At 43.7% G+C, this 22,576-nt stretch overlaps 1 protein-coding gene across 1 annotated transcript; it reads right to left on the bottom strand.

Moving 5' to 3' along the window:
- Positions 1–286: 286 nt before the first annotated feature.
- Positions 287–6,788, bottom strand: LOC136747299 (peptide YY). Its single transcript, XM_066700235.1, has 4 exons — positions 6,654–6,788; positions 4,965–5,152; positions 1,079–1,159; positions 287–729 (listed from the first exon to the last, which is right to left on the bottom strand). The coding sequence occupies exons 2-4, from the start codon at positions 5,150–5,152 to the stop codon at positions 705–707; spliced, it is 294 nt and encodes a 97-aa protein (XP_066556332.1). The 5' UTR covers positions 6,654–6,788; the 3' UTR covers positions 287–704.
- Between the last annotated feature and the right edge of the window lie 15,788 nt (positions 6,789–22,576).

Below are 22,576 nucleotides of genomic sequence, written 5' to 3'. Positions count from 1 at the left end.
ACCCTTTAATGAAAAAAAACTCACAAAGAACCCAAAGGTTCTAAATAGAGCCGCTGAAGAACCTTTACTTTTAGGAGTGCAAGTCTGATGTCAGTGACTCGGCAGCAGCTGCTATACCAAACAACCTCCCCACCCCCGGCCCAGTCCACCCCAAAAGCAAACACCTCAGTTCCTATAGGCTCCTCCACTGCACTCAGTACAGTGCCAAAGAGTGTGTCAGGGCTGCAGTGAGAAAGCTGATGGGAGTTTGGAAGAGACGAAAAGAAAGAAGGCGAACACAGACATCACATCTGAATCATCCATTAAACTTTTAATCGCACATAAGCATTTATACATTACAAACAATAAAGGATTTTCTCTTTATGATATAGTGCATTCGACTGAAGATTTTCTTTCATTTATTTATGATTTTTTTGTCGTTTTTTTTTTCTATCTCGTTATTCAGTAATAAATTATATACAATAGTGTTTGTGTTGTAAGAAGCAAGGATGGAGAGAGAGAGAGAGGGAGGGGACAGAGAGGAGCAGAGGAGGAAGGGAGAGGTTTGCAGTTGTAGAATAGCGGGCCGGGGAGTGGACAGAGTTGTTGTTTTTGTGTTCTAGTCAAGTTGGTTGCCGTCCATGGCGGTGGGTGGATTCCTCAGCTTGGCCGATAGAGAGAGAGAGAAGAGAGATGGGGAGAGAGAGAGGAAAGGGAGGTAGGAATCACCACATGTAGGAGTCCTCGTATCTGCAGGAACAAGGAGAGAGGAACAAGCAAGTGAGTCCAGGCGTTCACACCAGTAACGCTGCCTGGGTAACACCGATGGCGCAGTTCTGTGGCCTGCTGTGCCTGTCCTCTGCGCTGGCATTTTTCATCCATGTTGTGTAGATTGTTTGATAGCGTAATAAAGATGCAGTGAAAGAAGATTTCTCTTTCTCTTAAAATGTAAGCTACCACTTGGCAGTAGAACTTTATTATGGTAATTACTAACGGGCAATTGGATCAATAAGTCGCCAGCCACACACAATATCCAAACTTCATAGTGCCATGTTTTCATGTTTGGTAAAAATGACATAATTCTCATTATGCAGCTCACCGTGATCTCTGGTTGTGGTCTGAGTTGTCACCAAACAGCAGGTCTGACACTAGGGCCTCGGGGCTGGAGCGCTTGCCATACCTGGAAAGGAGGAGAGACAGAGGAAAGTGAGAGAAGTCAGCCAGCGTCTAGGCCCGGAGTCCTGAAGCTGCATTTGCACTTGGATAATTAATGCTATCAGTGCTAGCAGGCAAAAGGCCCCATTGTAGTTTAACATTTTAACACAGGAGGACTGCACTCAGATGTGTGTTGCACAGGTGCCGGATACTCGTTTGAAGAGAATAGCGATGGAATCATCTGGGATGGGAAGGTCAAAGAGGAGAAATGTCAAGCCTGGCGAGTTGGCCGGGTTACTCGGCCTGCTCAGAGGAGAGGTGACCCCCGCTCCGCTCCCGAGTCAATTAACAGCAGAAAGTCAACAGCACTCTCCGTGACATTCCGGAGTCATTAGACTGGCAGCATCAGAATGTCAAACGGATCCGGAGTTCCGCCGCAGAGGCCGTTTAATTTGTTGTTTGCTTTCACCCAGACGGACAAGCTTTTAATAATGCTCACACGACTGGGACTTGACTCTGCACACATCTCTATAGATTAAGCCTCAAGGAAAAGAGGTTAGGGAAAGGGGGGAAAAAATCTATGATCTCGCCCCACCAGCACCTCAGTTCCGGCAATTAAATAGCTGCTAAATGCCTGAAAGATGACCTATCCCTTCATTCAAATGTATTACTGCACAAACTTATACTTCATAAGGCCTGCAAAGATCTGTGGTAATTTTCCATGCAAGGTTAAAAAAAGACAGTAGGGGCAGGGCGTTATCCTCGCAATGAGCCAAAGCATAAATGTCAGGTAATACCATGAATAAAAATAATCAAACAGCCCTGACCACAGTGCAGTGGAGACACATAGCAGTAATGCCTATTCAATTGTTTTAATTTATTGTATATTTACTTGCATAAAGATACTATGGGCTGGTTTCCCAGACCCAGATTAGCACTAGTCCTGTTCTAGCCAGTGGTATGTTAGGTAGGGTAGTCCAGTATTAATGCTGATCAGGGTCTGTGAAACCAGGAGGAAGGGTTGTGCTATGAAGAAGAAGAAGAGGAAGAAGAGGAAGAAGAAAATTCCAAAGTGCAAAAGAGCGATTCCCTGATGTTCTTTTCTAATACACCAGACGGTAGTTCTGACTCATAGCTGGTAGTACAGTAGCAGGGTGACAGATACAGTCCCTAATGAATCTCCCTGAACTTCAATGCAGCTTCTTCTGCCCACATTACTGACCGACAAGCCGAGAAAACTGTCAGCCTGGGAAACAGGACACTAGTCCTCTTAGACAGCGGCAATTAAAACCCACCTAGGGAGCACCATAGAACAAAAGCCCAGGCCTGCATATAATGGCATTAAATAGATCTGTTATCTATTTTTATATATTTATTTTGTTCCACCCTCAGCAGGCTTAAAATACAGTCTTGGCAATACTTTTATCTTTTTCCCGTGACATAAATTTCACTTCCAGGACCTGCCTGAATGTCACTTCAATTTACTTGTTTCCAATGAGGTAATATTGCCTATGGATCTCCTCCATGGCCCTTTGAAATCTGTCCAGATATTACAGCAGTACAAAGATGCTCTGGGTAGTCTGTCCTTATGGTGGGGGTGGGGATTCACACTAGACTGGTCAGACTCCCTCACTCCAGTCTCTCTCCTCGGCCCTCATTCTGACCAGGATTTTAATTATTTGTACGTCATAGCTTTGAGAGCGTTAACTTTGAGCCCTGCGCAGCCTGCACCTCTCCAAGACAGACAGCACTCCGCGTCGCCTGGTCGGCCTGGCTAAATTAAAAACACAGCCATCAGCATTCAACGTATCGGTCCCATACCTTGTGTTCCAGTTTTAATTTTATTTATTTATTTAATAACAGAACAGAAAGATGGAGTGTGGATCTTATTAGTCCGACACAAATGCACCCAAGAGGGAGAGGGGGTGTCTCAATGACGGGTCTCCATTACGGATCTCAATTCCCCATAGGAGCTATTACAGCTACCCGGCTCTCAAACAAGCTGGGAAGTCATATCAGATGATACAACTCTTTATAGAGGTAATTAGTTTTAATGGCTGCCGAGTTAAATGTCACCCTTTGTCTCTATGTATGGGGGGTGGGGGGTTACATTTCACTGTCTGTTACCTGTCACTGGGCTCAGTGCACTTGCAGAGAGAGTCCGTCCTGTCTTGTCCTGTCCTGTCCTAGCAACGAGCAACCAGCACTTGGGTCACCAGTTCAATGCCAGCCAGCGTCTCTCCCAACAGCCCTGCGCTGGAAGATGCTCTATCAAGACGCCAATCTTCTGATGACGTCAATCGTTGTGCGGGCTTTCAGAGGATGTCTGGTTGCTGTCGAGTGTTTCTCCCCTGGCTCGGTAATTGTTATTATCTTTGTAATTAGCTAAATGGCTATTAGATTAAAGTAAAAATGATATTTTAAGAGGCTGCTGTGGCTGAGCACACACACACTCACAGGCAAGTATGTGTGTGTGAGAGAGAGAGAGAGAGAGGGAGAGGGTGCTAATGTGTGCGATTGTGTACTGAGTACCATCATTTATCAATGGTTGTCTATGAGTTCAGCATGCCTACACAGAGCTTCGTAAACCTGGGACCATCAGCAAATCACAGCCTGCCACAGTCGACAGACTTTAGAAACTGTTATTTCGAGGCGTCGCGGTCCAGTACGAAAATCCTGTGGTCAACTGGTCGGGGTCGTCTTGATTTTGATATTACGTCTTGTTAAGATTCAGAGTTTGTCTTTGTAATCCGAGGTGGTCCCTCCGAGGCGAGGATTAAACTCGCAAAAGGACAGAACACCTCGATAAAAAGACATTCCAACCTTCTTCCATGTTTAAATGTCCCAAAACCCCAATGGCTTTATAGCTCCAGATGCAGCATATAGATTTTTCTAAACAGATTATTGGTATTTAAGTGCTCAGAGACACTATAGCTCTTAGCAAAACACATCAACGATCATGTCCAACCCAACACTGATGCATCGGGATCTCGCTGTTCCTCCAGCCAGAAGCCACTTGTTTTCAACAGGTTGTATTTAGAATTGCATTTAAGAGGGCGCAATAACTATTCAGAGGTTCTTATTCAAAATATGTTATATGGCCTTAATTAAAATGTGCTTGAAGGAAAATAACATAAAGTATAGTAAAACATAAATATATTGCAGAGTTTTACGCAAGAGAACGTCCCCTGCTTCTCTCCAGACATATTTCTCCTGAGACGTTTAAAGATTATTGGGACGGGTTGAGTACCAATGAGGTCAGTCAATGAGATTCCTGTGTCTCAGTCTGTTTTCGTTTACTGCCTCCCATTAAGAGCAAACTAAGGAGTAAAGTAAAGGAGTAAAACTGTGTTCACGAGTTTAAGTGTAGTACAAACGGTATGCGTGGACCACAAGTGGTTACTCGGCAAAATAAAGACTAAGTCCTCACAGTTCGCTAACCATTGTCATCGGTTTTTGGCCATGATCTAGGACTTTGGATAGGATATCCATGCAAAACCGTTTAAATATTTATAAATCACTCTATTGCATTAGAGCGCAGGGCAGTAGTCACAGGGTCGTGAAGAAACTAGACTAACGGGGAGACAAAAGCGTCTCAACTCCCCAGCATGCGCCTGCCAGTCCAGAGTCATTGGCGATCAAGCCGGCGTTAAGATCAGCACAGCCGCTGTCACAGACACATGGCGGTCCTCACTGACTCAAGTGGGAGACGTCATTGAATACGGCACAGCACGCTAATTGTTCACCTGTCCCAGACTGATCGTGGGAGAAGGAGTAGAAGGAGAGGAGGTGGAGATGTAGAAGGTTTAAAGATTACAAGGCGCACTCACCTCTGTCTCGTAATCAGGTTGATGTAGTGCCTCAGCGCAGAGTAATATCTGGCCAGCTCCTCTGGCGGGGCGTCCTCGCCGGGGTTCTCGGGCTTGGGCGGGTAGGCATCCACGAAGGTGCCCAGACACACCAGCACGCAGAGCACCAGCGCCAGCACCGCGCTCCAGGGCTTCAGAATGGCCACCATCTGCAAACCACGTTTCGGGTTAATTTATTTTTTAAGTTGTGTTATTTTTCTTTCAGTTTTGCAAGCATGATCATGTGTTAGTAATATTAGTATTAGTTAGCATTAGTAATACTAGTAAGTAAGTTGTAAGACTGACATAAGACCAATTTAAAGTGCGCAATTGTAGAATTAGACGCTTCTCGTCGCTTTCAGTACATACTAAGACGACTTTTCTTCACATAGCTCCAGAGGGGTCGGTACACGTAGACTGATTCGTTTAAGTATCTGAAGTGCGAAGTCAGATTTATGTAATCTCTTGTCTCGAAGCTAAATTGATTGTTTATATATGAATTTAAAATGTCAAATTAACGTAATTGACTTTTTTTGTATAATTGCATAAAGCATTTGTCTTATTGATGGTGTGTACGATGTAATCATTTGCTATTATTAAACATTAGTACCAGAATAGAATGGTAACTGAACCAATTGATCTGTAACTAACTTAAACTACAAACGATTTTCTTGTGTATTACAGAAATTATCTGATTTCATTATCGATTCAATAATTATCAAGTACTTTTTTCTAGTTGGTTAAGTCCAACATCAGAGATGCACACTCAAATGTTTTCTCAAACACCATATGATCGGTTTTGTCTTAATGTTTTAAGGCTGATTATAACATCTGTAATTATTAAAGGGAAAAAAATGTATCAATACATGTAAGCTCACATTTACCAGCACAGCAGAACAATAGTCTTTAAAAAAACACATATATTTTTTCCTTAACCTGGACGCATTTATGCTAATTGAAGCCTTTTCAACCATAAACGCACATTGGATCCGTTTAAGATGTAAAAGGCTCACACTAATTGAAGTGGAAATATACTAGAAACTATCGTTTTTTTTTTTTTTTTTTTTGACGCCTTTAAATGTAATCATGTTATGAACCCGAATTTAAAAGCATTTCACTTCCTACAAGAATAAGACAAAGGGTGACATCCATGCACCGCACTTCAGACGTGTCATTGGGTTTCTCGGGACACGCAGCATGACTTTGTCCGGGTTGACTGAAGAGAAACTATGACAGTGTATAACTCATGTCCAGAAGCGACACAACGCTGAGCCGCGCCGGGACGGTCAGAGCTGTCCGTGGTGCTGAACCATAACGCACACCACCCGGGTGGTAAGATCTGTGCTGCTGAAGAAGTCAATACAGTTTACCCAATCCTGCTGTTGAGTTCCTAAAGCTGCACCAAAGCTTTAACTGGACACACGCAATATGGCTGTTCTCTGATGATTGTGAATGTAAAGTGAATTATTTTAAGTATGTATTTTGTTGTTAGTTTGCATGCAACCACTGAGACTGCAAATGCAACGAAGTACTCCGAGCAGACACCGAGAGTTACACCAGTGGCTGTATGGAGGAAAAAGAGTTTATTTAAAATAATCACAACAGGCACCTCCTACAACAAGAAGCTTTGCACAACAGAAACGGACACCAGGAGTCGGTGGAAAGACTTACTTTTAAGGAGATGTTTTGCGCTACAGGTGGTAGGAAGGAAAAGAGGCGACTGGGTTCTTCAGGCAGAATCCTTCTGTTGAAAAAGACGACGCTGCTCTGATGTCTTGGACTCTGCTCTCCTTCTCTTTCCTCAAACGCCGGGCTCTTGTGGTGATCCGCAGCCCGGGAGGTTTATATACCTGCCGCTGTCTCTGAGACTCTGGAAAGGAGCAAAGGGAGGGCAGGGGGGAGGGGTGCAGCCCCTCCCCACTGTGAGTACCTCACAATAAGTAACTCATCATCTGATGATTAACATATTACTAATGCGCACCGTGGCCCGTCCATAAAATTAAATCCAACTACCCCCCTCAAAGCCCAACTATTCAAAGAGGCAAACCAGCAACTCAGATACACATGCACATGTTTCCATCTCGTAAAGATGTCTTCTATGTCTTAATGGATAACTTTTTTGGTATTTATTTTACGAGTTAGTTGTTTTAATTTCCGTCCACTTACGTAAAGGCCATAACACTCCTAATTTTAACTGCCCCCCGGGGCTTGCATGCGTAGACCACAACTGAGCTGTCAGTAAGTCAGTTGATACATATCTCAACGGTGCCATCCGCAGCCATGTCTCCCCTTTCAGCCTATTATTTTCCACCAAAAATATAATAAAATATCTATCTAAGACAATCAACCAAAGGGTATTATGCATTTGTAATATCGAACACTTGTTGAATGCTTCTACATTTCACACCTGGATAATATTTGAAGTTTAAATAAGTTCTCTATCACCCTGTTTAATATTCCAGGCATCAAATAGGTGTTTCCGAGGGCAGCTGGTTCAGAGCGTTTAATCTTTCTTATGTTGCTAAAACAATAAGTTCAAAATATTTTCCAACCCATTCACTTCATCGTGAAAATAAAACAATGCAAACATTTAATTGTCCCGCGGCTTTAGTACACAAGGCCACGTTGGTTTGGCTCGCATTGAGGCCTCCTCTCTAACACAGGTCAGTCACAAGAGTCAGTTATAGATAGATAGATAGATAGATAGATAGATAGATAGATAGATAGATAGATAGATAGATAGATACACAGAGATGTATAGATACTTGATGAGCTCGCCTGCATGTATGTAGGAGTCCTATGCATATCATCCATTGTAATTAATTAAATAATTAATCGGAATTATTACCATTGTAACGATATTTACATACACGGCGGAACTGAGTCAACAAACAGTTCTCTCATGCTACAGCACCCAGGCTGTCATGAACAAGATAACGATAAATAAATCCTTTGTGTTGCCCCTGTGTGGGGTTGGCGAGAAAAGCAAGTCAGACTTTCTTCTTTCGCTCGCCCACTTCGCCACCCAATCTGCCTGGCCTGCAGACAAACATCACAATACAAGTTTCTTCCGAGGAGTGAACGCTACAAACGAGTCATTGTTTTTAATTTTTTATTTACAACGAATCATATAGGCAAAATGGGAATACGATCATAGGTTGGCTAATACTGTGATTTAAATGCACACCAACCGGCTCGTAAGTCACGCATGAACAATAAAAAAGAAAGACAGACTCATTAAATTATGAGATACCATTTTTTTAATTATGATACATCGCGCTGGGAAAATGTCTTTATCCTTAAGCAAGACATCGGAGCGGCCCCATAAATTCTGCCCCTGTGACTGCGACTGTAATTAGACCCCCCCACCCCCAATCTGTATTCACTGTCATACCGTGTTGCGTGAAATGTCAACAGTGTTGTGTGAACGCAAAACACGGCTCTCCTAAATGACAATCTGCGCCCTCAACACCTTCCAACTACTGCAAACTACAACGCGGGGATTGATTTAAGGGCGTCGCTTAACAGTCCCGTTCATTGGAGTTGCGTGTTTTGTTGGTAAGGTATTGTACTGTCATTTGCCAGCGCTGTGTTCATAAATTAAATACGTCATAAACGAGTTCGACACTAGTTTAGTAAACACCTTTATTGAGACTTACTTTAAAGCAGAAAGCAGGAATGCATCATGTGCAGTAACAAGTTACAGTACCAGTATTAGTTATGCTAATCTGGTCACCAGGAATAATATTAGTTTAGTACTTGCAGCCGTAGCTGAAGCGGCGTGTAATATTCAGAATTGTATGGAAGAATAGTCCAGCAAAAAACAAAACTGAATTAATTCGTTTATATGGAGAAGTAAATGTATTATAATATTTTATTCATTAAAAAATAATATTCAGAGTATATTTTATTACATTTTTGTTTTCAGGACAGGGTACAGTTACAACGGGGAGCTGCTAGAGGGCGTCGCGGACCATAACTGCCTTTCCAGAACATCGGCAGCTGCGGCGGGCAGCAACTCCCGCAACACATTTGGAATAAATTATCATCCACAATTACTTCATTACTTAATTAATTCATTAATTCAAAATGTCCATCAAAGCACTATACAATGCGTAATAATTCACGTCACACAACCAATTGATATGAGATTTTCTTTTTCATAGTTTTTTGTATTTTTTGGAATATTGATAGATGTGACACACCTGGTCACCGCTGTCACCGAGTCCTCCGGGCTCCACTTTAATACAGGATGTACCATAGTATTATTTTATGTGTGTATGTATTTGTGTGTGTGTAAGTGTTTTGTTTTTCTTCATTGCATCCTTGCAAAAAAAAAAAATGCTTCCATCTTGACTGAAAATCAGCTTTGTTGTTTATTTCGTGGGAATGACATGGTTCAAATGATTCAGAACAATTTCTATCGAGACGATCACACACCCTGTCGCCTTCCACTTTCTCCTCATCCCTTTCTTTCTATCTCTCCTATAACTCCACTTCTCTTCTCTATCTCCCCCATCTCCTGTCACTATCATTGTCTGTTCCCCCCATCTTCTCTGTCTTTCTCTTTCTTAGTGGCTGCCGTCACAGGGGCCCATCTCTCCCTTCTGAGTGACAGTGGGGGACCGGACAGGTGTGTAGATTTCAGTGAAGCTGAAAATGGAGACATGTTTAAACACTGTAATGAAAACAAGAAAGACAGAAACCCAGATTAAAAGTTCTCTCTCTCCCCTGTGTCTCTCTCTGTCTCTCTCTCTCTCTCTCTCTCTCCCTCCCTTGGTTTCTCACACCATTTAATATACAAAATAAATGATTCTGTGATTCTGTGATCCTCAGCTGTTTTATATATATAGAGAGAGAGAGATAGCGAGAGAGAGAGAGAGGTTAGTGTTCCACCAATTTTCGGAAATTACACAGGTAACACACTTTCAGATTAAAAAACCCATCACGCGCTACAGCAGAGAAAAGGTTCTGCCAAATAAAAAAGGAATGAAAGAGTTGGCTTGAAGAGGGAGAGAGGGATGTTTGGTAAACAGTAAAAACAACAGAGGGCGAAGGGGGTCCTTGGCAATTATTTTCTTGTTCTATTGTGTCAGTGTTTCAGCAGCACCGGTATGAAAACTGACACTGTGAGCAATTCCACTTCCACAGTGTCTTGTTTTTTCCATACTGCTGAAGCCTTTTGAATGTTTCTGCCCATATCGTGTTCATGTTTATGACATCCTCACTCTGTTCCCACACCACCCAGCCTGCGGCACCCAGACGCCACCAACAATGCACCCTGTTCAGAGAGAGAGAGCGAGAGAGAGAGAGATCAGAATTCAGTCATCTTCACACATCAGGGTCCACCTTCCCAAGCAGGCAGCAAAATAAATAATGAAATCAAACAATGTGACCTTTTCCTCTTTGATTGGCACAAGGCCTGGCTATTCACAGCTCCTTCAAGAGTGATGTGGTTGAGTAAATGGCAGAGACAGAGAGAAGAGCAGATGGGGGATTAATACAGAGCTTTTTATTTATTTATTTTTTGTAATGTCGATCAGGTGAATCAAGAGCTCTGGTCAGAGACCTTGGAAAGCAAGGTTTGAAATAACAGATCAGCTCTGGCTCTGTTTGCTTTCGCTGACCTATGTCTCACTGCACAGGTTCCTGACATTTGCAGCCTGACTGTGAGGTTCAGGCTCCTTGGGCTTCACATTTTCCCTCCATCACAGGCTGCCTCTCTAACCTAATAATTGTGTTGGACTGGAAAAAACATACATGTGTGATCATTGCGTGACTTTTGCCTGAAAAGGCTCCAGACTCCATAAGATAGAAAGGAAGGCAGCACAATTCCTGCAACACCTCCAAGACCTTCCTAATGAGGATTCCTGAAGCATCTTTACACGACAGAAGACCGCAGCATCATGACATGCTATGCCTTGCTGCTAAGACTTCATGGCAAAGATGTCGCAACCTGTCTTTGCTCACCTCTCTGCTCAGCTCCTGAGTCGCAGCTCTGACTCTATCCACAGACTGACACACAAAGCTGGGGACCGTGGGGCCCCTCACTCGGACACAGGAGCGGGCAAGAATGAATCACATGGCGTTATGTGCGGATGGTACAAGAAGGCATCATCAATACGGAAACTGATGGGTGGGAAGGGAAGGGAAGGCAAGGGGGGAGGGGGCAGGATGGACGGAAGCAATCCTTTCTCCAGGAGTTAAATTAATCAAAGGGTTTGTTTCAACAGGATTCTGATTGTGACTCCACGTGACAAACCCGAACCTGCAAGGCATCGTATTCTGCAGCCCTTTGCGGACAAGTTAATTATTGGAAAACTTGGGCCTAATCTATAAACACTGGCTGGCTCAGACAGTTCTTGAGGTTGAAGAAGAACACACAGCAGCAATTAACTTTTCATTAAAATATATATATATTTAAAAAGCCACCTTTTTAGAAAGAAAGAAAGGAAAAAAAAAGAAAGATTCAGCTACAACTTCGAATCCGCTTGTGTGTTTCTAGTGGGAAAATGCATCAAAAGAGACCCAGCAGCAGCTTTGAGAGTCACCTCATTTAGTACTGCAGTGAATAAAGCAGGCGGCACAGGAACTGTAGGCCAGTGTCTATGTTTGCTATGGGCTCTGCGATGGTGAGAAACTGGAGGACTGAAACAAAGGTAGTTAAAACAATAACCCGTAGACCTAAAGAAACAGAAAACACATTTCAATGCTGCTGTCAGACAGGAGAAATGCCACCTTGGATAGGCACATATGCACACACTTTCACACACACACACACACACACTCATACACACTGATACACACACATACAGATAGCACCCTGCAATATGTAAAAACCGACCGTATAAGTACAGTTGGCCTTCAAGAGCTGTTGGGATCAGGTGGGGCAGGTGTGTCAGGTGAGGGAGATGAGGAGAACGGTGCCTTATCGTGGCAGTGATGGTGGCAGGCTGTTTTCTCTCTACAGCAGATTGATCCCTCTCACCAGGCGACCGGGAGACAATTACCAGTGTTGATTTACAGCAAGCCCTCAGAGTCGAGGGACTTCAGGGGAAATCACAATGACAAGGAAGACAAGATTGCAGTCATCCACAAACACCACTGCTCAACCACAACCTAACTCCCCCCTGCTGCTTCCCGACCCTGGCGACGGCGCTCTTAAAACGCAGATCGACTTTCTCCTTCAACGCTGTCTGTAAACCCCTGCAAAGATCAATGCGCACTTTACAATTATCGGAAAGGGACAGAATGGATTCACTTGCATCACTGTCTCTGTCTGTAACTCCTCGTCCTGCTGGTTCGAGTGCCTGGGCATGTGCTCGGCCTGACTGAGCGTCAAGTCAAGTTTTGAGTCTGGTGTTCAGTAAAATAAAATCAGCTGTCATTCAGGGGAGAGTGTGAACACCACAACTGCAATAGGGTTTTCAATCTAGGACACACACACACCCACACACACCCACACACACACACACACACACACACACATACAGGCCCCCCTCCTCTGACCCACTGTATTAATCTCCAGAGCTGCCCCCCCTATACATAGGTCTCTCACCTTTCCCAGCTTCTGCGTCAAGTACAGAAATCCTTCTATTAACTGGCGGCTGTATCTCCTGGGATCCCCTGACCAGCGGTCCCTGGACACAGTCAGGCAATCTGCTCACATCCCTGCAAATCCAAAATCAAAGAGTGACGCACTGCCATGGTTTCCATTCAACACCGACGGCCTCGAAGCCCCCACCTCTCCCAGCACAATACCCTGCAGACAACAATTTATCACCTGGGGCCAGGGTGTTTAGACAGGGCGCATTGATCGCTGTCGATACAGACAACTTAACTTCTGCCCTCAGGACTTCAAAATCCGTTAAAGGATTTTTTTTAGTTTTTCAGTGAATAACTAAAAATAACTCGTGTTGTGAAGCTCCTGTTTGATGTACCATGCAGCACATTGTTGTTGTCGCTGGTGCTGCTGGTCTCTCACAGGGTAGTATTGAAATCCTTCCTTCCATTCCTTGGTATGTGCTAAGCAGACAACAGCCGCTCTTTGGATAATCGGCCTATGTGCCTGGGGTGTCAGAATAACAATGAAATAAATGCAGTGGTGGAGCCGGGGAGAAATGACTGGGGAAACCCTAGATGGCCAAGTAGAACTTTTTTTTTTTAATTTTAAAAATTCCCCTGTCCTCTAATGTGAGACAGACTAGAAGACCCTCTCTCTCTGTGGACCATAATGTAGATCTCCAGGAACAGTGCTGGAAACACCTGCTGTGCCACGCTGAAAGATGTGGTTATAATTGCTATACATATGTATGTATTTTTTAATTATTTAAGTTTTTGGTCTTTCAAACTATTGACTTGCTGAAAGTGGGGTTAACACCCACAACCGTCTGAGTAGGAGTGTGATACTGTACATACTCAGCCAAAGCCACAAGCAGGACAATGATCCAACATCTACATACTCCTGGACGTGTCCACAGGGCCCATAGTAGCACAGTCACACAGTACAAAGGCTTAGTACTGTTACAATAGGCATCTGCTAGAACAGGAGATAATACTCCAGCAAGGCTGTGCAGGAAGACAGGGGCCAGGGGGACACACGCATAGGCGGCCCTAGAGAGTGGATGTTCTAAAGCACAGCGACCTTCGCCTCCAGGGGCCCTTGCAGAATGGAGGAAGGCAAAGGCAGGTTTTTTATTAGAAGCTAATAAAAACATAACAAATCTATCCTCTTCAAATGTGTTTGTTTCTCCTTTTATTTTATTTATTTGTTTATTTATCTATTTATGCCTCCTCCTTTAACTGAAATTGAGGTTGATTTATCGATAAATCATTTACAAAAGCCAGCATTTAATATGGCAGTCTGTGATCCCTGCTGCACCGAGGAAATAAATAAATAAAATAAAGACCCCTCGGAGCATCGCACATTGATTGCTGTCAGTTTTATGCCTCTTCACAAGTGCCATAGATCAACACTGTACTGCTACGAAATAATCGGCTGTCATAATGGAGCTGTCAGCGGTGCAGATTGTCTGCAGCGGGTAATCTTATTACTGGCACCGCTGTGTTACACTGAAAGCCACTTTGTGCTCCCAGTTGCAATCGTAAAAATGAGTCTTAAATGATAATTCATATGCAATCAATAAATAAATTAAATGGTTATTAGAGTCAGCCGGACTGAGGAACTGCAACCTACGCGCCGCAATCCGTTTTTCAAAAGCCTTATTAAATACCCCCGCGTGAGTCTGGTTAATATGAGAGTAGACACCAACTGCACTGGGAAACTGTCTCACACACACACGCATACGCACACACACACACATATTTTGCATTGAATTGTTATTGTGCTGAAATGAGTCACGTGTGCCAAGTGGAGTCATTTACATTTCCCGATAAGCATATTTGTTTTTCAGATTTCAGTGGTTTGTGATTTATTTATATCAAGACTCTGGAAGCTGCGAGAAAATGGCTTATAAATTAAGAAACACACTTCAAGGTGAGTAATTGCACTGCGCTCAGCAAGGAAGGTGCGCAGGTTGAGAAAGGTTTGTTGACTTCTAATTCATGCAACTTGTAATCACCCCATATTTTTCACACTGTACCACAATCACCACACATAGGTAGTGCCTCCTTTGTAGGGATAGCTGGGCCAGAGCAGATCCCAGAGCGGCTGTCCACACAGTGGGTATATTACATCGTGAGGACAGGGTTTTCACACCAACACCGAGAGCTGCCCGTCTCCTTTCCCAAGAGATAGGTGAGCAACAACAACAACAATAATAAAATGGAAAAACACGTCAGAACACACAGGGTCATTAACAGACAATCAACAGTATTATCTGTTGTCAGAGAGTAACTAGTGTGGGCAGAGGGATCAATACTTTGAGAACAGGAGCCCCCCCCCACAGCACTGGCCTTTAGGAATTGTAATGGAGGATGTTAAAGAGAGGAGCAGGCAGGGAGTTGGCGGGGGGCTGGGTAGGTGACCTGCCCCATTTTATGGACAACAGCCTGAACCCCAACCCTTGCCAATACCACACTTTGGGGTACAGATGTACACTCGATTCAGTTAAGTTAGCAGAAAAGCAACCCTGACCTTAATGAAAGCTGTGACTGAGGCTTGAACAGGATGTGAAACACTCATCCATGGCACAATACTCCCTCGGCTCAACAGAACGCCAAATAAGGCGATTTCCAATGAAAGGTGCGAACACTTCCAGCCACAGCTGCGTCTAACACAGTCTGCTGGAGATGTGCCTCTCACGTCTCCGGCCTGGGAAATGTGAAGTGCTTTGACCAATTCTGCCTCTCCCATCAGGGCCACTTACCATCATATTGAATGCCGTCGGCTTGACAGCAGTCCTGTCCGTGACACTGGCACCCGCTGCAGACCGAGGCCGCATTGCCAGCCTCCTGACCTCCATGTCCCCGTCAGTATCTGTGAGTAATCGTCGACGGTGTTTACCTCCACCTGGCCATGCAATTTCCATTTTAGGTCCAAGAGCAAGACAGTTTAGGTCCCACCAGTAGTTCTCTGCCTCAGTTTTATGACACATTTATGGACTCTTTAATTCCACCCCGGCTAACAGGCCTGACACAATAAAACTCAATGGAACAGAAAGAAAACCTTTTTTTATAACGATGGCACTTCAAACTACATATAAATAATTAATTAAAAAAAAAAAAAAGATCTACTGACAAGCAGGGAGAGCTGTTTAGATAAGACATCACACTGGGCTCTCTGCTCAAACAAACGCGCCGGGAAAGTGCACTTCTAAAGAGCAATTATGACACAGCGCGGGAAGCACTGCCACGGTGGGGGAAAGGCCGAATGCTGTGTAAATGTTGTGTCGCTCCAGTGGGCTTTTACTCGTACCGAAAAACTAAAATCCCCTCATCTATCCCTACCCCAGACCCTCCATCTCACCACCAGTCCAAAAACCAGATCCCCACCGTCAATCAGTGAACCTATGGCTACTTTCCATCTACTTTGCTCCTGTAGGCTCAATTCACCATATTTGTGTCTTTGGTTTATTTCTGCAAAGCCCCCTCTCCACTCCCCAGTATCAGTGGATCAGAGGGGCTGCTAAAACCATCTTTGGCGGTCACCATCCAAAAGCAGTGAACCCTCCCCCATTAAAATGAAATAAATTGATTTATTATCTTCTACTGTCCCCCTGTGTCACCTGATGTCATCTGTCATCACTTTCTTATTGACCCAGAGTCTCCCTTAGGTCCCACACTTCTTTCCACCGCTCATCTTCCGGGATAGGAGCCCTTCTTCTCACCAAAGGTAATTTTCTACCCCCCAGCTCCCCTGACAGGTGGGAATCGACAGAATCGCCTGCGTGTGACTTAGGAACTTATTCATTAAGAACAGAGATTTCAGCTCAAACAAAATCCCCCACAGGCCTGTTTTGGGACTCTTGAGCTGTCCTGCATTCTGGGGGGCCATGTTCTTTTCAGGATGGAGGAGGGCGGCTAATTCTCCATCAATATCAATGGATTCACAAATGAATGAAGCCAAATGAAAAATCAATCTGTGAGCCACTATGTACACCTGGTGTGCTCCACTCATATAATGCTCATGACAAATAAAATCACATTTAGTTCAGTTTCCTAAGAAGCATTATTCATATGACAAGAACCAGCATTTAAAAAGCGATTAAACCTGCGTTTCTGTGTGCAGAGACCGTTTGTACAGACCTATGCAAACAAGAGGGACGAGGATATTGATGGTGACGGTGACGGTGGTGGGGCCAGGGGCAGATTGAGTAGGGCCTTGAGATATACAATACATCTCTGTGCACTTCTTTGAGAGAAAACTGCAACCCTCATGCTCCTGAGGTATTGATTTTCCTCCAGACAGGGGCTGACAGCAGAGCAAATAAGATCTCTGTGCCCCTCCCTGCCCTGCCCGGACTGACGTGCGCTCTAATGGCCGTGGCGGGAGTCAGCAGTCCTCGGTGTCAGACAGCGGAGGGCCCTGATGTTCTTCCAGGCATGAGAAAGGTTAGGACAACTGAGCAGCCCCCAGGTAAGACGCACCACCGGAAGCAAGGAGAGGGGCCTGTGTAAAGACAAGCCAGACTGAGGGGAGCCAGACAGGCTGTTTATGCAAAGCCACTCAGCAGAAAACTAAATGTTGTTGCTCTCCAACCACCCTCCGGGATTTTGTAGGTACTGTATAGAAGGGACATGTGGTGTCGGCGAGGAACCACACAATACAAACTTTGGGTCCCCTGCCATCTATTCTAGTGCCGTCAAAGGCAGCGACGCTGACAGAGCTAAGATGGGGACATGCAGCACGCAGTGAGATGAGAAAGCTGGATAGAAGACAATGCGCGCAGCGTGAGCAGGCCGGTCAATTAAAGATGTTGTTAGGAAATCCCCTTTCAAGGAAGTTACTCACTTCATCTTCTTCCTATTTTCTTCTCCTTTATTTCTCTGTGGCCTGTTGGGAATAGTTAAGGGCACGTCTTCAGAGGCCTGCTGACGTCACCCAACCTTTTGGTGCCTCTTTGAGAGACGCTTAAGTGGCAATTAAGCGGTGAGCATTGGAGGGGTCTTCTCTGGTCTATGATTTATACATGACACAAGGAGCAGAGCCTGCAGTTGGCTGCCCTTTGCCTCTGTGAGCGTGCAGGCTGGCCATAGGGCCTTGCTCAAAGGAGCCTGGATCAATTAGGCTCCATCTTCAAACCTTCATAAGCAACACCATTCAGATCTTTCTGGTTTATTGTCTTAGAGGGGTTTACTAAGATTTGCACGGATTGGGAATGGATGGAAACAAATCTCAAAACATGATCTTTCTGTGTCAAGAATGACAAAATATGCACAATTATTCAATAATGAGTCATTTCAGCCAGTCCAGAACATTTAAATGACATTTAAAATACATACATCTGTTTTTCCTTCTTTCTCAAACGTTGGTTGGTTTCCTAAAGGGAAAAAAATAATTTGCAGTTAATTACTCTCTCCTTGGAGGACAGAGGCTCTTAATTAAAATACATTTCTCTGTTATATATATATATATATATATATATATATATATATTAGTCTTGTTGCACTTGATTACATTGTTCAGTCACTGTAGGAGCTGCAATATCTGAACAGCTTTTAGACTGCAGAATATGGCTCGTAATGTCCAATGGCACTCATATGGTTTTCAATTAGAAACATCGATTGGCACACTGTGGCATTTAAAAACAACATAATACATGTTTGCAGCCAACTGTGTGACTAATGTGAAGAATGCACTCTCTTATTCTCAAACATTTTCTTGAGCTTAATTCCCAAGAAACCTCAGTCAATCTTGAAGGTCTACAAACATAAAATAAGATCCTTACTTACACACAGTTTCCTATTTTTACTGATAGGTGCTGGGCAGTCATATTTTCCCATCCACCTCAAACTTGCTGTGTTTTGTACTGCTTAAAAGTTAAAAAAACAGCAAGGAAGTACATGCAGATGAGATAGATGAACTCAACATAAAGTCCTAGAAGTGTGGAGATTACTGTGGGCCAAATGTCCTAGCCAGCTTTAGCCCATCTCTATGTTGCACAGCTCAGTCAGCCAACCCCCTCAGACACAGGAGTATCTAACACTAAAAATAAACAGTACTAGTTCACACTTCATTTTTTTGTTTAAAGCATGCTGGCAGGAAGCTTGTGTTCCTCTTACAGTGGAGGTCAATCATTTTTCAATTCCCCTCCTTTTTTATGATGACATTATTATCCTCTTTACAAATAACAAAGATAGGCCAGAAACATTGTAAAACCCAGATAACAGTTTTTACAGTTTGGTTTTCATTGTAACTGCTGTACAATTTCTCACCGTAGGTGGTCCAGACCATCGCAGAAATGGTTTGTAATCTTTTATAAAAATGTTATAAAAATGAACCGATAAGATTTAAAAGTCAGCCTGCGATCACTCGTTACCTCTCTCATGTTTTTATCTGCATTTGGAATTGGTTGGTGGAAGTCATAAAGCTTTGAAGTGGTACATTTACAATCAGTGCGAAAACAGGTCAGCCGATTTTCATTATGCAATCGATATGTTTGTGTTTTCTTTGTCAAGGTCCATTAAAAGGGGCCATGGTTCTAGGCCAGGGACGGTGACTCGTCAGCATGCTTCTAGAAAGGGAAGCACACTGATTTGGTTTTTATGGCCACACACATCCTCCAGAGACTCTCAGCTTTCTTTCTAATTATGGGGTATTGAGCACTACAGGGGGGAAGTGAGAGGAGGTTATCACTGTTATCTCACTCACACAGCAGCAACTAATGCAGCAGAGTGCCTTTCACTCCATCCTCTCATGTTAGGCCTGCTGTGTTTGGTGAAGGGGGCCCCAACAAATTGATTGGATTGTGTTTTGTTGTTGTGGTCGTTTTTTGTGTGCCAAAATAAAAATAAATAAATATGCAAATAATTTCAAATAAAAACAGTAAAACGTCTCCGATACCCACAGTGCGGACCTCAGATGGGTCAGTTCTTGCGCACTGGTGGCAGTGACTGTAGTCTGTCAGCTTGTGCATTTTTCTCTTTAATACTTTCAGGGAATCAAATATGGAGTTGATACACTACCGTTTTAGTTAGTGTACCATCAAAAGTTTTAGAACACCCCCATTTTTCCAGTTTGTATTGAACTTTAAGCAGTTCAAGTCCAGTGAATAACCTGAAATGGTACAAAGGTAAGCGGTAAACTGCCAGAGGTAAAAAAAAGAGGTTATGTTACCAAAAACTGAAAAATAATGTACATTTCAGAGTTATATGCTGTGTTACTACACCCTCTTAAGCATTATTTGTCAGTGTTACATGCAGCTCCTGTGCATAGAAGTTACACTGTATTCCTACAATGCACACATCGTTTGAAAGCTTATTCTCTTGGCTACCAACACGTTTCATTCTCAGACACATCTGATTTACAGTTTCCGTGTTGGCGTCGTCATTCAGAGCCCGGGGGGTAAACGTGCAGTCTGCTCTGTTGGGGGGGGTCTCATTCAGACGGTCACAGATCACTCAGTTTCGATCAGATTTCTTTACAAATAGGTTTATTTTGTTCAGAACAACCTAACGGTTAATCCAGTATGCTATATATTATTTGATGTTCTATCAAACACAGAGAAGTTCAGATCCAATTATGTAAAATCATTGTGTATTAGTACGCTGTAAACAGAGTTTTCCATCTTGACATTCTGAGCTCTCTACGAGTGTGTGTTGCTTCTACCAAAACGTGGATGGTCTTGGTTTGATCAGTAGACTGTCTGGTTCCAGAATATGTCATAATTGTCAAGATTTTCTGAGATTTTGTATTCCTACTCAGACCAAATATCCCCTCACCCCCCCATTTCAGAATGAGGAGGGGGGTGGGGCTGGGCGTAAATGCAGGGGGGTATAAAAACCAGAAGCACACGGATTTGGTACCAGAGGGGTTTGTCAGCTTAAGGGGTTAAATGTTGTTAAACAAAATGATTCCATGATTTATTTTTTGTCTCCAATTGTTTATTTGTTCTATGCTTTAATTTCAGAGTACATTGAGACATTAAACTGTGTAAACATCAATAGAAACTGGAAAAATTGAGGTGTTATAAAACTTTGTTAGGCACGCTTTTACAGATAAGATTGTGCTATTATAGTATTTTTCTGACACTTATGAAGGAAAGGACTTGAAATGGGCAAACAAAATGCAACTGCTACTCTGCTGCACAATGTCAGACTCTCCACACTGCACCCAGATCTGCATGAGAAGTAGATATCAGCACATGACGATCTTGGTAATATCAACAAGTCTATGCTGTCTGTAATTTTTTCTTAGGACGAAGTGCGCTTTTCCCTCAGTCACGAACCTAGCATAGAATGAGATTCATGATACGCACTGTTCCTTGAATGACATCTTTCAGATCTTTAGAGCCTGCAGGGAGAGGAAAGGTACTTGTGTGTGTACAGGGGGGGGGTGTTTGGGGGGGTTACGGTTGAGACAATAGCCCCAGTAAAGCCATGACGTGCAGGGGCAGAGGGTGGGGGGAACACTCACGAAAGTGAAGGTAAGCATTAAACAGAACCCTAGGATAGTTTATGGGCCCACGCCACTTAGAATCTTTCTAAACCTTTGCCGTCATAGGGAGAGCAGCCCCAGGAAAGTCATTAAACTCCATTTAAATTATTCAGGCCTTGAAGTTGGTTATCAACCAGATGCTGAATTTAAAAAACAAGAGAGAGAGAAACAGGGGGGAAAAGATCAATATCTGGCTTCAAGATCTCTTGGCATCCTCATTTACTTTATCTGCACGAGAATCTTTAATAACTGCGAGGTCCCGCGAGGAACAGCTCCTCTGTGTAATGAAGAATGTGTTAGTGTGTGGCTGGATATGTTGTTGTCTTTTTCCGACTCCGGAGCCTCATTTAGAATTGAGGAATGTGTGAAATGGAAACTTTATGGCCTGTCAGCATCTTCAGATGGCCGGCAATGGCTAACACTGACCTCAACACAAAGATACAGGAACCACAACAAAAATACATGAAATAATAAACAAAACCATTGGAAATAAAAGTGGACAGCAGGACCCGGATTGAACGCAGAGATCCAAAGCCTGAATTAACCACCACCCCGTCTTGCTGATCCCACTGTTACACCCACATAATTAGTCTTCAGCCACTTGATTAATTAGGCTTTGTTAGACAAGGCTGCAGATGAAACCAGGAAAGCAGTGAGTAAAACTGAAAACACCACAAATCCCCCAAGGAGGACTTGAAGGAGAACAGCACTGATCTGGGTTCTGTGCTAGGTCCAGTTCTTCATCCCTGTCCTGGAGTACAGTACCCCTGTGTCTTCCAGGTTCTGAACACTCAACTGAACCAGAATGGCTGAATTGGACCGTTGTTGTTAGTGGCAGCTATGAAGGGGTTTCATTAATGACTGGGGTTGAGAAAAACAAAAGGCGAAGCTCACATTCTGAGATGGAAAACACAGAGCAAATGACAAGAGACGAACATCTCTCAATACACTACCAACAGTGCTCTGTGAGTGTCCTACAGCATGCCTCTGGACATCCATCAGAAGGATAGTGGAGGCCAAGACGGGGACTATCCCCCTATTAAAGACATTGCCAGCTGCAGCTTTTAGAATCTGTTTGGTGTTCCAAAGCTTCTGATGATGTCATAGATCACCCTGATACACTCACCAGGGCTAACTTGGTCCCAAACTGTCAGTGCTAATGGGGGGCAGGGGGGTGAAGCTTAGGTTTTACCAAGCAGTCAGAGACGCTGACCCCATCGATACCCACTAATGAGTCTGTGTGAGCTCGATCACACACAGAGACACAGGCGCCGCACTTGTGGGGCAGGGGAGTCTCAGTGGTGCAGAACCCGAGAGTGGAATAGCAGGGCCTCACGTCAGAGAAGGGTGATGCTATCCTTGAAGGACATATCCACTGCACATCAACAACAATAACAACAAGAGAAGCCGGACAGAAGCAGCTGGACAACCAGAGTTATGTGTCCTGCGCAGTATGAATCAGATCTGCACAGTGTGAGAGAAATAGACCACTAACAGGTCAGTCCACACCTGCAGTTAAGCTGTGGTGTCTGAGCTT

This window comes from Amia ocellicauda, chromosome 3 (genome assembly GCF_036373705.1).
Source record: "Amia ocellicauda isolate fAmiCal2 chromosome 3, fAmiCal2.hap1, whole genome shotgun sequence".
Taxonomy (NCBI): domain Eukaryota; kingdom Metazoa; phylum Chordata; class Actinopteri; order Amiiformes; family Amiidae; genus Amia; species Amia ocellicauda.
The sequence above is the reverse complement of the archived record's forward strand: the minus strand, read 5'-3'. Positions and strand labels throughout refer to the sequence as shown.

What these genes read in the sequence shown, in the direction of transcription:
- LOC136747299 (XM_066700235.1), bottom strand. Translation starts at nt 5,152, where the DNA reads ATGGTGGCCATTCTGAAGCCCTGGAGCGCGGTGCTGGCGCTGGTGCTC. An exon ending in AACCTGATTACGAGACAGAG is followed by an intron (nt 1,160 to 4,964) that starts GTGAGTGCGCCT and finishes CCTCCTTTCCAG; the next exon opens with GTATGGCAAGCGCTCCAGCC. An exon ending in GACCACAACCAGAGATCACG is followed by an intron (nt 730 to 1,078) that starts GTGAGCTGCATA and finishes TTGTTCCTGCAG; the next exon opens with ATACGAGGACTCCTACATGT.